Consider the following 15,965-nt stretch of genomic DNA (forward strand, 5'->3'; position numbering starts at 1 on the left):
CCTATAAGCAGAATTTGCACTTATCAGACATTTATGGTACATACTTTCGATGTGCTATAAATGTCACAGAAGGCAATACCTCTTTAATTTTTAGTGCAGTCCCTGGCTTAGTTTGGTATGACAATAAGGCCCTTGCACCAAAAAAAAAAAAAAAAAGGGTTGTGCACCCCTGGCAGACAACCTAGTTCTCTATGTTAATGTGTATCTCCAAGTTTCTGCCCTGATTGACTTAAAAGATGTCTAACTTGACTGTGACTTTCTCTATAATACATTTTCTACACTGGAAACATGAAAATGGCTTCTTCGCTGTGTGAGTTCTCTGATGTTTAACAAGATGGTGTTTCACTGTAAAACATTTCCCACATTCTGAACATCAATATGGCATCTCACCTGTGCCAATTCTCTGATGCAATGTTAAAACAGATTTTTAGTTTAAAGCGCTTTCCACATAGGATTCATGACAATGCCTTGTTTCCCCTTCATGACTCATGTGATGAATAGCAAAATGTGATTTGTCTGTAAAAGATTGCCCACATTCTGAACATGAAAATGACTTCACCGCTGTATGAGTTCTTTGATGTTTAACAAGTCTTGCTTTCGCATTAAAACATTTCCCACATTCAGCACACGAAAATGGCTTCTCCCCAGTGTGAATTCTCTCATGTACAACAAGTTCAAATTTTCTAGTAAAACACTTTCCACATTCTGAACATGACAATTCGCCTGTGTGAATTCTCTGATGTACAACAAGTTTAGATTTGGTAGAAAAACATTTCCCACATTCTGAACATGAAAATGGCCTCTCCCCTGTATGAGTTTTCTGGTGCCTAACAAGATCTCCTTTCAGATTAAAACATTTTCCACATTCTGAACATAAAAACGGCTTTTCTCCTGAGTGAATTTTCTGATGCGCTACAAGTTTGTATTTTACACTAAACTGTTTCCCACATTCTGAACATGAAAATAGCTTTTCTCCTGTGTGAAGTCTCTGATGCATTCTTAAAACTGATTTTTGTTTAAAACATTTTCCACATTCGGAGCATGAAAATGCTGTGTTTCCTTCATGACTCATCTCATGTGAAATAAGAAGTGATTTTTCTGTAAAACAATTCCCACATTTTGAACATGAAAATGGCTTCTCCCCAGTGTGAATTCTAAAATGACGAACAAGATGTGTGTTCCTAGCAAATGATTTCCCACATTCTGAACACGAAAATGGCTTCTCCCCTGTGTGAATTCTTTGATGTTTAACAATTTCAGATTTTGTAAAACCGCGTTTCCCACATTCTGAACATGAATATGGTTTGTCCCCTGTGTGAATTCTCTGATGTAGAACAAGTTTAGCTTTCTGATTAAAAGATTTCCCACATTCTGAACATACAAATGGTTTCTCCCCTGTGTGAATTCTCTGATGATAAACAAGTTGTGATTTATAAGTAAAACATTTCCCACATTCTGAACATAAAAATGGTCTGTCCTCTATGGAAGCTATTTTATGTTCAACTGCCTTTCTGTGACCTTTGTTTTGTATATTTGTCTTTGAGGAATCAGAAGAAAGGAACAAGGCTTCAGGTGTATCTGGTATAACGACATTTTCTTCACATGTTTCTGTTGCAAAATCTGAGAATATCTGATGTTCGTCAGAGCTCTTGATACAGTCATCTGTCAAGAATAAATCAGATTTTATCATTTTTAAAAAACACTGCATTGGAACTTTTACATAGGTCTTTTTTTTCAACCTATGTCCATCTAGTTCAACCTTTCTCCACCAATTATACATTTTGTCACTAAATCATTTATAACCGAGTTACATATAAATATTAATCTATTATATACAGTCATATGAAAAATTTTGGGCACCCCTATTAATGTTAACCTTTTTTCTTTATAACAATTTGGGTTTTTGCAGCAGCTATTTCAGTTTCATATATCTAATAACTGATGGACTCAGTAATATTTCTGGATTGAAATGAGGTTTATTGTACTAACAGAAAATGTGCAATCCGCATTTAAACAAAATTTGACCGGTGCAAAAGTATGGGCACCCTTATCAATTTCTTGATTTGAACACTCCTAAATACTTTTTACTGACTTACTAAAGCACTAATTTGGTTTTGTAACCTCATTGAGCTTTGAACTTCATAGGCAGGTGTATCCAATCATGAGAAAAGGTATTTAAGGTGGCCACTTGCAAGTTGTTCTTCTATTTGAATCTCCTATGAAGAGTGGCATCATGGGCTCCTCAAAACAACTCTCAAATGATCTGAAAACAAAGATTATTCAACATAGTTGTTCAGGGGAAGGATACAAAAAGTGGTCTCCCCGGCCGGGAGGTAAGTACGTGTGACGGGGGGTTAACGAGTTTGTGCGCCACGGGCAATCAATTGCCCGTGATGCACAAACGACAGAGGCGGGTACGATCGATCTTGAAATCGCACGATCGGTCATCCCGTGTAAAGCAGGCTTAAAGGGGTGGTTCACCCATTTTTTTTATTTTCTGTATGAGCTCTACTTACCTTTCTAGGCGTCTTCTCCATTGGCTTCTGTTTCCAGTTCTGGCACTGAGCGGCGCTATCCTGCACGCTCAGTGCCGGTCACATGACCCCCTGGAGCTGTGGCCGCCGGCATCCTCTGACGTCCCGGCATTTCCGGGCTCTCAAACAAGACGGGTACGTCACAGGATGCCGGCGCCACTCAGATTGAGTGACAGGGCTGTGGGCGGTGACTACCGCACGTCACAGCTCAGCATCGAGGGGAGGATCCGGAGGACGTTTGTGTGGAGCCGGCTAGCGTCCTGCAGATGGTAAGACACGGGGCGCCAGTGTGCAGTACAGGGAGGGGGTCTTCAGCTGAATCCCCCCCTGCACGTAAGTATGTGATCACACTGTCCACCCGCCCGCTCTGCTGCGATGTCAGGAGAGCGGCCGGTGTCGGGCAGTGTGATCATCTGCTCCTCCCAGCAGCAAGACACTGACAGGCATGTCACCGCTGTGCTCTGCCATCTGTCCTTCTGCATGGGACCAACTGTCTGCACTCTGTCACCTGCACCACAAGTCACAGAGTGGAGACAGTTGGTGACAGAGCACCTCTGCCCCCCCCCTGTTCTTTCCCCACTCTCTTCTCTCCCCCCACTCTTCTCCCCCTCCCCTCTTCCCCCTCTTCTCTGCCCCCCTCTTATCCCTCTCTCCTCTCCCCTCTCTTTTCCCTCGCTCTCTTCCCCCCTCGCTCTCTTTTCCTCCCCCCACGCTCTCTTTTCCTCCCCCCTGCGCTCTCTTTTCCTCCCCCCTGCGCTCTCTTTTCCTCCCCCCTGCGCTCTCTTTTCCTCCCCCCTGCGCTCTCTTTTCCTCCCCCCTGCGCTCTCTTTTCCTCCCCCCTCGCTCTCTTTTCCTCCCCCCTCGCTCTCTTTTCCTCCCCCCGCGCTCTCTTTTCCTCCCCCCCTCGCTTTCTTTTCCTCCCCCCTCGCTCTCTTTTCCTCCCCCCTCGCTCTCTTTTCCTCCCCCCTCGCTCTCTTTTCCTCCCCCCTCGCTCTCTTTTCCTCCCCCCTCGCTTTCTTTTCCTCCCCCCCTCGCTTTCTTTTCCTCCCCCCTCGCTCTCTTTTCCTCCCCCCTCGCTCTCTCTTCCTCCCCCCTCGCTCTCTTTTCCTCCCCCCTCGCTCCCTTTCCCTCCCCGCTCGCTCTCTTTTCCTCCCCGCTCGCTCTCTTTTCCTCCCCGCTCGCTCTCTTTTCCTCCCCCCTCGCTCTCTTTTCCTCCCCCCTCGCTCTCTTTTCCTCCCCCCTCGCTCTCTTCTCCCCCGCTCGCTCTCTTTCCCCCCCCCGCTCGCTCTCTTCCCCCCCCGCTCGCTCTCTTTCCCCCCCCCCCCTCGCTCTCTCTCTTTTCCCTCGCTCCCTCCTGGCATGGTCAGTACAGAAATCTCTCCATCGTGGAGGGGTGAGAGGGAGTAATAAACATGGAGTCCCTACTGTGTCTGTGTATTTATTTCTAATAAAGTATTTTTCTCTGTGTGGTCTTTTTTTTTTAAACCCTTTATTGGAGATTCTTAATGGCCAGGTCAACCTTGGCCTGACATTAAGAATCTCGGGCTTTATACCAGCGGGTAAAACATAGCTGGTATTAACCCCTTATTACCCAGCGTGCCACCTGCCACCATGGCCACTGGAAGAGTTGGATACAGCGCCAGAAGATGGCGCTTCTATGAAAGCGCCATTTTCTGGGGCGGCTGTGGACAGCAATTCGCAGCGGGGGCCCCAGAAAGTTTGGGCACCCTTCACTGCGGATTCCAATCCCCAGCTGCCTAGTTGTACCTGGCTGGACTCAAAAATTCGGCGAAGCCCATGTCATTTTTTTTTTTAATTATTTCATGAAATTCATGAAATAAAAAAAAAAAAAAGGGCTTCTCTATATTTTTGGTTCCCAGCCGGGTACAACTAGGCAGCTGGGGGTTGGGGGCAGCCCGTAGCTGCCTGCTGTACCTGGCTAGCATACAAAAATATGGCGAAGCCCACGTCATTTTCTTAAAAACGTTTTCAGGGAAAAACCTTTATAAAAAAAAAATGCTTCCCTGCATTTCTATTGCCAGTGAAAGTAACACCAAGCAGCGGGGGCTAGCAGCCAGTAGCTGCTTTGGTTACCCTTAGCAACAGAAAATGCAGCGGGAGCCCACAAACAATGTGATTTTTTTGTTTTTTTATTTTTAATGAATTTTTTTAAAAAAAAATCGGCATGGGCTTCGCCCATCGAGCACCAGAGCATTTTACTACTCAATTCATCCCAAGTAATCAGATGACTCCAGTGTCGGCCGATTACTTGTTCTGTGTCCCCCTGCATCCATCGCAGCGTGTACGGGCTGTGAGGTCAGCGGAGTGGAGACAGTGACATGCTCTGCTCTGACACTTAGTGTGCTGCATGTCACTATCTTTCTCCACTCTGGCACTTGTAGTGCAGGTGACCGGATGCTACATGTCACTAACTGTCTCCACTATGGGACTTGTTGTGCAGGTGAGAGTGTATACAGTTGGTACTATGCAGCAGAAATCACAGAGTGGGGCAGTTAGTGACATGTATCATCCGGTCACCTGCACAACAAGTCCCAGAGTGGATACAGTGACATGCAGCACACTATGTGTCAGAGCAGAGCATGTCACCAACTTGCTCTGCTCTGTCACCTGCGGTGCTGCATGTCACGTTTTTGCCGCGATTTGGTGCCTTTTTTGCTGCGTTTTTGCTCACTGCGTTTTTAATCAGTGCACAATGCCATTAAAGATTGTTGATGAAAAAAATAAAAAAGGTCTGATGTCATTTCCTTATTCAAAATGTTCATTGTATGCAGGAGAGCAGACAGCAGCTGCAGAACTGCAAGGCTCAGCATCCTCCATCCAGGACTGTATGCAGTTTTTTACCCAAAAAGAAAAAAAAAATGACGTGGGCTTCGCCATATTTTTGTATGCTAGCCGGGTACAGCAGGCAGGTACGGGCTGCCCCCAACCCCCAGCTGCCTAGTTGTACCCGGCTGGGAACCAAAAATATAGAGAAGCCCTTTTTTTTTTTAATTATTTCATGAATTTCATGAAATAATTTAAAAAAAAAATGACGTGAGCTTCGCCTAATTTTGGTGTCCAGCCGGGTACAACTAGGCAGCTGGGGATTGGAATCCACAGTGAAGGGTGCCCAAGCTTTCTGGGCACCCCCACTGCGAATTGCAGTCCGCAGACACCCCAGAAAATGGCGCTTTCATAGAAGTGCCATCTTCTGGCGCTGTATCCAACTCTTCCAGCTGCCCTGATGCCGGGTGGCTAGCCGGGTAATAATGGAGTTAGGGCTAGCTGTATATTATCAGCTAGCCCTAAGCCCGAAATTCATGGTGTCACGCCAATATTAGACATGGCCACCATGAATTTCTAGTAATGATATAAAAAAAAAAAAAACACAACACACAGAAAAATATTTTTATTAGAAATAAAACACAACACAATTAGTGACTCCATCTTTATTGAAATAAACCCCCCTCCGCAGTAATCCTGGGTTAGGGTCCCGCGACGTCCAATCCGGATCCAATATCATCTGATCGGTTTGCTGGAAGGCAAAGCGATCAGATGATGTGTCAGGTTAAACTACGTGAATCCCATCACACATCAGCTGATTGTATAAAAGCCGATTATACAATCAGCTGATGCATCAGTGAAAAAAAAAAATAAAATAAATAAATACTCACGTCTGTGCTGATGACCGGCAGCTCCTGCAGCGGAGTCTGATCCTGGCCCATCACTGCAGGAGCTGCCGGTAATCAGCTGATGAAGTCCCCTGACGGCAGGATCAGCTGATAGCCGGCCGGGCAAGAAAAAGCCGGCGAGACTACGATCAGCTGATGCGTCAGGTGACTGCATCAGGTGATCCACGGCCAGGTCCTGCAAGCTTCGTGCGTGCCCCGGGGAGACTGCACACAGCTGAAGCGGCGGGACCGGGACAGGGGCTGGAAGCAGGCATGGCACCGGGACCCTGCAGACAGGTGAGTATGACACACACACACATACACACTCACTCACACACTGTATATATACACACACACTGTATATACACACACACTGTATATACGCGCACACACACTGTATATACGCGCACACACACTTTCTTCCCCTGGCTGTGTAGAGCTGCTGCTGTCTCTGTGTAATTGATCTCAGTGCACATCCACTGGGAAGAGGCAGGGAGGAGGGTTTGGGTGGGAGCAGAGTGGGTGTATTAGACACAATGGGTGTGTTAGATAAGCCAGATACCGCCCTAGAGCCACAAAGAGTTCTGGGACTTGTAGGAACTGAACACAGGAAGTCAGAGGAGAGATTAACCCCATCAGAGCTGGAGCCAGCAATGAGCATGTGCTGCTAGTGCACAATGAAAGGTAATTTTGCTGAAAAAACATAATAGATGTGTTGAGGGGCACATATTAGCAAGATTTATCAGAAAAAAAAAAATCAGTTTTGGTAACTGGACAACTTCTTTAAGACAGTAGACCACGAAAGTGCAATTGATAGATTATACATTTTCACATTTTAATTTCTCTATTGTTGCCCTCTGCAGCATCGCTGTGACAGAAGAAGCGATTGCAGTGTATAGGGTAGTTTACAGACTAGTAAAATCATTACAAATTAAAAATAAAGTTCAAATCACCCCCTTTTGCCCCGTTGAAAATAAAAAATATACATATTTGGTATCACTGCGGTCAGAAATGCTCAATCTATCAAAATATAAAATGAATTAATCCGATACGGTGTAGTGAGAAAAAAAAAATTGAAAAGCCAAAATTACATTGCTTTGGTTGGCGCAACATCACATTTTCACAAAAATGGTGTAATTAAAATTGCCAGCTCAGGGAGGCGGGACCGGAAGTACATGGAGTGAGATGCCTGGCTGAGCTCTCCCCGTGGTCACAGCTACATTTGCGGTCATAACTACTCACAAATCCACCGCCGACGCTCCAGAGATGGTGAGGAATCCCCAACAGAAGATGCTGAACGGATCGGTGCCCTCCTCGCAGCCTGCTTCAGCGCCAGGACCCCTGGAAGTGTTCCTCTGCCCTGGCGCTGGGAAAGCGCGTGCAGGTAATATGGCGGCGGTGCGGCGGGAACCTCTGGAGAGTGACACCAGACCTTTACAGCAGGAGGGGAGCCTGGGCAATAACGGCTATATACCACCCCAGAACGAGCGGAAGGTACCGGGCAGAGAGGGAGATGAGGAGGGCACGGGAAAACGCAGCTCCCAGCAGCACACAGCAGAGCAGAGGGAGGGGGCAGGATGCATGGAGGGAGAAGGCCTACAAGTCCCAGCAGGGAGCGAGGCTTTACAGCAGCTAAGACAGGAAGCTGACTCCCTGACAGCTTAATGTACTAAAGCCAAGGGACAACACAGTGACCCTCCCCCCCACAGACACAGAGACCTGCAAAAGATTTCCACTTATCTGCTACCCCCTCCATGTCCAGATATGCACAACCAGTCACTCTTTTCTCCAGCACCTCAGATACCCCTCCCTTGTCAGATGACGACTCTCAAGGTATATCAATGAGGGACTGGAGACTGTACATGGCACAATTATCTACAAAAGAGGACTTGCAGTCCATGATACAGGAAATCAAGAAGGTTTGCAGAACAGAAATCTCGGCTGTCAGACAAGATATTCACCATGTGGCCCAAAGAGTGGAAGCTTTGGAGAACGACCATGATGACACAAAAAATTATGTAGCTAGCTTGCAATCTACAGTAGCAGCACAACATGACACCCTCTGTGAATATCAACGTCACCTGGAGGATCTGGATAATAGGGGGCGACGTCATAACATCAGAGTCAGGGGTCTCCCTGAGCATAGTGGAGAGGAAAATTTATTTATGGTCCTGCAAACCTTATTCAACAAAATTCTGAAAGCTCCGCCATCTCACAAAATAAGCTTAGACAGAGCACACAGAGCCCTCCGGCCAAAAAATGCATCTCAAAGACCTAGAGACATCATCTGTTGTGTCACTGATTATAAGCTCAAGGAAGAAATCATGCTACAAGCATGGAGACTGCGTACCATAGACCATGAAGGCCATCCTCCCCAACTTCTGCCAGACCTCTCCTGGATTACCCTGCAAAAGAGGAGGATGCTCAAGCCTCTCCTAGATGTCCTAAAGGAAAACCAGATTCTTTACAGATGGGGTTTTCCCTTTAGTCTCTCAGCCAGAAAGAATGGTCGCACAGCCACGATCAAAGAAGCATCTGACCTTCCTCATTGCTGCGAAATCCTGGGGGTCCCTGTACCGAAGCTGTCCAATTGGGAACTGACCCCCGGCAGCCTCCCCTCACGGCGGTTTGGCACCAGGTCACTTCTAAAAGGCAGCGCTCACCTACATCTTCGAATTCTACCAGAGCAAAGGAAGGTGGATCGGACTACAGGAGATAAGAAATAGGATTACTCCATATTTTCAATGTGGCTGTGTCCTATTTGGCCGCATTGAACACTACCTGCAAAAGACGACTGCGGGGAGCAGACGTGCATAAAGCCAGTTGTGTTTTTTTTTTTTTTTTATATCTCTATTCAGAGTTGTTAGATTTAAAGTGGAAGATCTGTTTTACTTCTGAGTTCGCAGACCCCTAAGAGTGAATTCAACTCCTAGAGCAAATACGGCTCTAGCGGAGGCCAATTCTATTGTTATCTGTGGGCGGCACGGTGGCTTAGTGGTTAGCACTGCAGCCTTGCAGCGCTGGGGTCCTGGGTTCGAATCCCACCAAGGACAACATCTGCAAGGAGTTTGTATGTTCTCCCCATGTTTGCGTGGGTTTCCTCCCACACTCCAAAGACATACAGATAGGGAATTTAGATTGTGAGCACCAATGGGGACAGCGTTCCTGATGTATGTGAAGCGCTGTGGAATATGTTAGCGCTATATAAAAATAAAGATTTATTTATTTTATTTATCTTTACGCTAATTGTAGACACTTGATCACGGTTCTTCATAGGTTTTTGAAGACCGGAAAAAACAATTTTGAAATGTCATTGTTGATATACTTGTGTATGATGATCCTAAATGTTATTTGTCGTCCTCCACCTTTCCTAATGTGTTTTCCTAACCTGTATTATCTTTAATTGATTTACATGATGCATTCCGATATATCTGTGGTGCCAAGGAGCAGTCTGGCGGAAAACTACTGTGCGGGGATAGGGATAGTATATCTGCTGAAGCGGGGTAAGATTAAAGACCATTCTCAACTAACCATCTACAATCACAACCATGATCCGTATAATAACCATAAATGTCAAGGGGCTAAACTCCAATGTTAAACGGTGACTGGCCCTACAGGAGTAAAAGGCCTCAAAGGCAGATGTGGCGTTTATACAAGAAACCCATCACGATGATGCAGGTTCATTCCACTTGCAAGGGGGAAATTCCCTACAGCATACACAGCTCCATGCGATAATAAGAGAGTGGGAGTAGCCATTCTTATAGCTAATGGGTGCCCGATTCAAATCGCTAAGACTGTTAAGGATCCCAAAGGCCGCTACATTATTTTGGCTGGACAGTTGAGAGGAGTCCCAATTGTCCTATGCAATGTATACGCACCAAACACGGGCCAAATACCCTTCCTTGAGCAGGTCCTAAATAAGATTACTCGGGAGCTCCCTTCCACACTGTTTATCGGAGGTGATTTTAATATGCCATTCTCAGAAATAAGGGATAGAAATTCACTGAGTGGTCAGCAGCTGGGAGTGCACTTAGTCAGGCAGTCAAAAGTTTTCCATGCCCTGATTCACAAGCATGCACTTTTTGACTTGTGGCGAGTGACCAACCCCACCTCCTGACAATACACATTCTATTCACATCCACATTCCACACATACACGCATTGACACCTTCTTGGGTAATCTTCCAGCACTACATCTCACTGGAAACTCTGAGATTGGCCAAATTACTTGGTCTGACTACGCTCCTGTCCTGCTTGACGTCTGTGAGTCTGCCTCGACTAGGAGAGTATGCCATTGGAGACTGAATGACCATCTCCTAAAGGTCCCCATAACCTCGTAACTTAGACTGGTGTATTTGGAAGATTATTTTCAACTGAATGGAGGATCTGTTTCCTCATAGTCTACTCTGCGGGAGGCACATAAATCTGTCATGAGGGGTAGTTGCATCTCATTGGCATCCCATTTGAAAAAAGACGCAGGCGAACAACATAGGGAACTTACCAGTCAGCTTGCAAAGTTAGAGCGGGACATGCTTGCTGGACCCTCCATTTCCAAACTAAAATCTATTAAGACCGTGAGGTAGGCTGAGAGATTTGGTGATCAGGAAGGTGGAAAAAATGTTGGTATTTACTAAACAACGGTATTACGAGAAAGGCAATAAAGCCCACTCCCTTCTTGCAGCACAACTCAGGGATTGAAAAGCACAATCCACGCCCTTGACTATCAGGGATGCCCGAGGACACCTGACGTATGACCCCCAGGGACATGCAAATGCCTTCAGGGTCTATTATACTAAATTATACTCACTTCCCTCAACTCTTCCGTCAGATATAGACGCGAAAAACCACCTACTTAACGAATATCTAACCGCACGGTCACTCCCATCGCTAAATGCAGATGCCCTTAATACACAATAGCCCAATTACCACTGAGGAACTGACTTCCACAATTAAAGAACTCCCAAATAGAAGGGCTCCGGGACCGGACGGCTTATCATACTTGTACTATCCCAGGACACACTCATCCCTCACATGCAGACTCTATTCAATTCATTCCTTGATGGCAACCCAATCCCTCCCTCGATGTTGAAATATCACATAATAGTGATTCCAAAACCAGGAAAAGACCCCTCGTACTGTGCAAGCTACCGCCCGATATCATTGCTCAACGCAGACTTAAAAATATTTGCAAAAATTCTGGCCACTAGATTATCAGTGTTCCTCCCGCAGCTGATTCATGGGGATTAAGTAGGGTTTGTCTTGAATAGACAAGCAGGAGACAACACCAGGCGAACGATAAACCTTATAGACGTATTAAATCACCAGAGGGGGGGGGCCTGCTTCTCAGTTTTCGATGCAGAAAAGGCCTTTGATGGGTTAGGTTGGCCTTTCCTATTTGCCACACTTAAAAGATTCGGCATTGAGGGGCCTTTTCTGCAAGCTATCTAAGGCTTATATACGAACCCTGAAGCTTCGGTAAAGCTTCCCCTTGTGTCATCGTCTGCCTTCCCCATTTATAACGGCTCAAGACAGGGGTGTCACCTATCCCCCTTATTATTCGTACCAGGCATAGAACGCCTAGCTGCACAGATCAGGGAGAGCCCAGATATTCAAGGGGTCCAGGTAAGAGGGCGCGAGTACAAATTGTCGCTCTTTGCAGAAAACCTCCTTTTAACTATACGAAATCCCCTGACATCCCTGCCCAATCTACACTCTATTTTAACTGAATACGGTAATTTGTCGGGATATAAAAATAATGATACAAAAACGGAGGCTCTGCCACTAAACCTAAAGCCATCGACCATTGCAACACTACAATCAGCATTTACATACACCTGGAAAAAAGATCATGTAAAATACCTAGGGATATACTTAACAGACACATACAAAACGCTCTATTCACATAACTTCCCTTCTTTTTTTGAATATCTCAAAAAAACACTAGCGTACAAAATGTCTGTCCTTTGCAAGATTAGTAGGGTAGATCACCCTGCTGATGGTTCTCAGAGACATAAAATTATTGTGGATGGACAGTAGAATCATTAGATGAGATGCACTTAGTCCTCCAGGCTTAAATTGGGGAAAAAAAACAACTTTGCTGTGTTTTTATAAAACTTTGAATAATGGTTTGAAAAAATGTGGTGTATATTTTCTTTTATACGTGCACTGTTTGAGAGATAGTCATGTCATTAAATCTAGATAGCAATGTGGAAGTGCCTGATTTTTTATTATAATTAGGTGTAAAACTTGTTCCTTTTTGCTATTTAACACTGGGTGAGGGTGGGTGAACATTTCCCATATGGCATACAGAAAGCTTGTGTTCACACTAAACAGTGTTGACGACCGGGATAGGGTGTGCCGCCATAGCTCATGTATTTGTTCCAATAAAGGTACCGAGTGCGGCTATTTTGTATTTTTTGGGCTATAGAATATATCTGTATAGATGTTGAGCAGCACGACTTGTTTTTCCACCTACTTGACTCGTTTTCCTGATGTGGTTTCAGTCCTGTGGAGTTATTAAAGGCTGGAGCCTGTTGTGCCCGTGAGACATCTACTTTTGGAGTAAAATCTGTGACTTCTCTGCATTTAGTGGTCGCTACTCACCTGGGTAGTCATACGTAAGAATCTCCTCTTTACACCGCTCATCACCCCACACATATGTCTCTGTAGTAATAATATGGGTCAGAACTTCACCCTGAAACAAATATTGTAAAAGTCACAGACAGATGGAGAAGTCGTGTGAAATGATTCAGAAGAACAGAAAAGATCATAAATGAACATGGCGACCAAAACTGACAGCAGTATATATCACAACCTGTCACCTCCTAATTATAACCAGCAGTCTCGTAAACCAGAAAATTGTGAGAAGATCCAGACAACATCTAATGTCTATGATCAGCTTTATCCTGTCATCTCCTCCAAGTATAAACCATACACTGAATGGCCACATTATTACAGACACCATCTAGTAGCGTTGGATTTACTTTGGCATTTAGGTGTTCAGCAATTTATCATATCAAAGATTCCAGGTGATGAAATAGTTCTGCAGGATTACAGACCCATGGGGACATAAAAGCTTCTTAGGCCCCATTCACACATCAGTTTTTTGCCATCAGTCCCAATGCGTTTTTTAGACTTATCCGTAGCAGAGTGTGCAAAAACTGATGAGACAAAGCCCTGTAAAAATCGGATCCGTCGTACATGGTTTTTCAGGCCATAGGTTATTTGCTGTTAAAGAGACAGAGAGAGACAAACATTTTTCGACTGATCCGTCAAACGACGGATGAAACGTGAGTCTTTCACTAATACAAGTCAATGAGAAAAGAAGGGATCCAGCAGTGGATCTGTTTTTTTCAAAATTCGACGGATTGTGACTGATGGCAAAACAATGGATGTGTGAAAGGGGCATTACATTTACCGAAAATTAGATGAAAGGTGGTGACAGGCGCTGCACATCCCATTTTGCCTCGTCCCAAAGATGCTCTATAGGACTAAGATCTGAGGACTGTGAAGGCCGAGGAGGCAAGGATAGAAAGGATGAGAACATTGTGCTTCTAAACTGACCCTAAAACCTATACGCGGCTGAAACATTGTAGTACAGCTGGTAAGACCTGGGAGCAGGTCAGAGGTCCAGTAAGGAAGAAAGAAAAACAACTCTAGTGGTTGTGAGCTGGAAGTCCAGAAAAGTAACCAACGGTTATTGGAGACCTTGAGACGACAAGGACAAAGACTATGTGCAACATGGACTTGGAAGTTAAAAAAGTCTAGATAGCCAAGACAAGGCACGTATGGTACACACTGGGAAAGGACAGCATGGAAAAGGAGTCAGGAAAGATGGCAGGACAAAGAATACTAATGACTGCAATTGTTGGTTACTGACTAAGTTATCTGCCACTTTATAAAACTGTTAAATATGTGCTTTTGTTGGAAACAGAAGATTTGATTGACAAGTCATGTAAAAGCTATTTTTATATATGGTACATCAATCAGTAAAATTCAGTTTATTTTCACATCAGGGCCTGAATCCTTTCTTGTTGATACGTTACATCTGGGGGTCCTGTGTCATCTGGAACCTGATTCACTGGTGTCTAGGAGCAAAAGACAACTTGGCCCATGTGACCCTTAAACTGGAAACAATCCATGACTACATGATCCTTAAGGCCCCGTCACACTAAGCAACATCGCTAGCAACATCGCTGCTAACGAACAACGTTTGTGACGTAGCAGCGATGTTGCTAGTGATGTTGCTGTGTGTGACATCCAGCAACAACCTGGCCCCTGCTGTGAGGTCGTTGGTTGTTGCTGAATGGCCTGGGCCATTTTTTAGTTGTTGCTGTCCCGCTGTGAAGCACAGATCGCTGTGTGTGACAGCGAGACAGCAACAACTAAATGTGCAGGCAGCAGGAGCCGGCTTCTGCGGAGGCTGGTAACCACAGTAAACATCGGGTAACCAAGAAGCCCTGTCCTTGGTTACCCGATATTTACCTTCGTTACCATCCTCCGCCGCTCTCACTGTCAGTGCCGGCTCCTGCTTCTTGCACGTGTAGCAGAGTACACATCGGGTAATTAACCCGATGTGTACTGTAGCTAGGAGAGCAGGGAGCCAGCACTAAGCAGTGTGCGCGGCTCCCTGCTCTCTGCACATGTAGCTATAGCACACATCGGGTAATTAACCCAATGTATGCTGTAACTAGGAGAGCAGGGAGCCAGCGCTAAGCGGTGTGCGCTGCTCCCTGCTCTGTGCACATGTAGCTGCAGCACACATCGGGTAATTAACCCGATGTGTGCTGTAACTAGGAGAGCAGGGAGCCAGCGCTAAGCGGTGTGCGCTGCTCCCTGCTCTCTGCACGTGTAGCTGCGTGCGCTGGTAACCAAGGTAAATATCGGGTTGGTTACCCAATATTTACCTTAGTTACCAAGCGCAGCATCGCTTCAGTGCATCGCTGCTGGCTGGGGGCTGGTCACTGGTTGCTGGTGAGATCTGCCTGTGTGACAGCTCACCAGCAACCCGTGTAGCGATACTCCAGCGATCCCTGCCAGGTCAGGTTGCTGGTGGGATCGCTGGAGCGTCTGACTGTGTGACCTCTCACCAGCAACCTCCTAGCAACTTACCAGCGATCCCTATCAGGTTGTATCGTTGTTGGGATCGCTGGTAAGTTGTTTAGTGTGACGGTACCTTTAGTGCATGAATCATGGCCTTCTGCAATAGTGTAAACAGTGTAATCTGTGGACCCCAGATTAGCCCAGAAAACACTCCCAGAACCATTACACCACCACCAGTCCAAAGATTGACACCTAAAATGAAGGATACATATTCATGCTAATTGTGCCAAATTCTGATCCCCCCACCATTATTATTATTTATTATTATAGCGCCATCAATTCCATGGCGCTTTACATGTGAAAGGGGTATACATAATAGGGACAAGTATAATAATCATAAACAAAACAAGGCACAGACAGGTACAGGAGGATAGAGGTCCCTGCCTGCCAGGGCTCACAGTCTACAAGGGATAGACTGTGAGGAAAAAGCAGCAACCTGGATTCCTCCAAACAATGTTTCCCACTGCTCTGTGATATTATTGTGCGCTCTTTTTCCCAATGAAGTTTTATTTCTTTTCATTTCCCTTAGACATCAATCACATTGGAACTGGTCATCTGTTGCTATAGCCCACTTGTATTAAGGAACGATGACTGCATTCGAATACATTAGATGATCACCATCATTGTATTCAGCTGCAGATATATAAACGACAAAAAGA

The 15,965-nt window shown here is 45.5% G+C and overlaps 1 protein-coding gene across 1 annotated transcript in view; it reads right to left on the minus strand.

Annotated features, from left to right (window-relative positions):
* Nucleotides 1–224: 224 nt before the first annotated feature.
* The window catches only part of LOC142312007 (uncharacterized), a 95,770-nt gene continuing 80,029 nt past the window's right edge, over nt 225–15,965 (minus strand). The window contains exon 4 of the mRNA XM_075350881.1: nt 225–1,472. Within this exon, the coding sequence (XP_075206996.1) occupies nt 428–1,472 (1,045 nt within the window). The 3' untranslated portion in view covers nt 225–427. The remainder of the gene's footprint in view (nt 1,473–15,965) is intronic.

Source organism: Anomaloglossus baeobatrachus, chromosome 5 (genome assembly GCF_048569485.1).
Source record: "Anomaloglossus baeobatrachus isolate aAnoBae1 chromosome 5, aAnoBae1.hap1, whole genome shotgun sequence".
NCBI lineage: Eukaryota > Metazoa > Chordata > Amphibia > Anura > Aromobatidae > Anomaloglossus > Anomaloglossus baeobatrachus.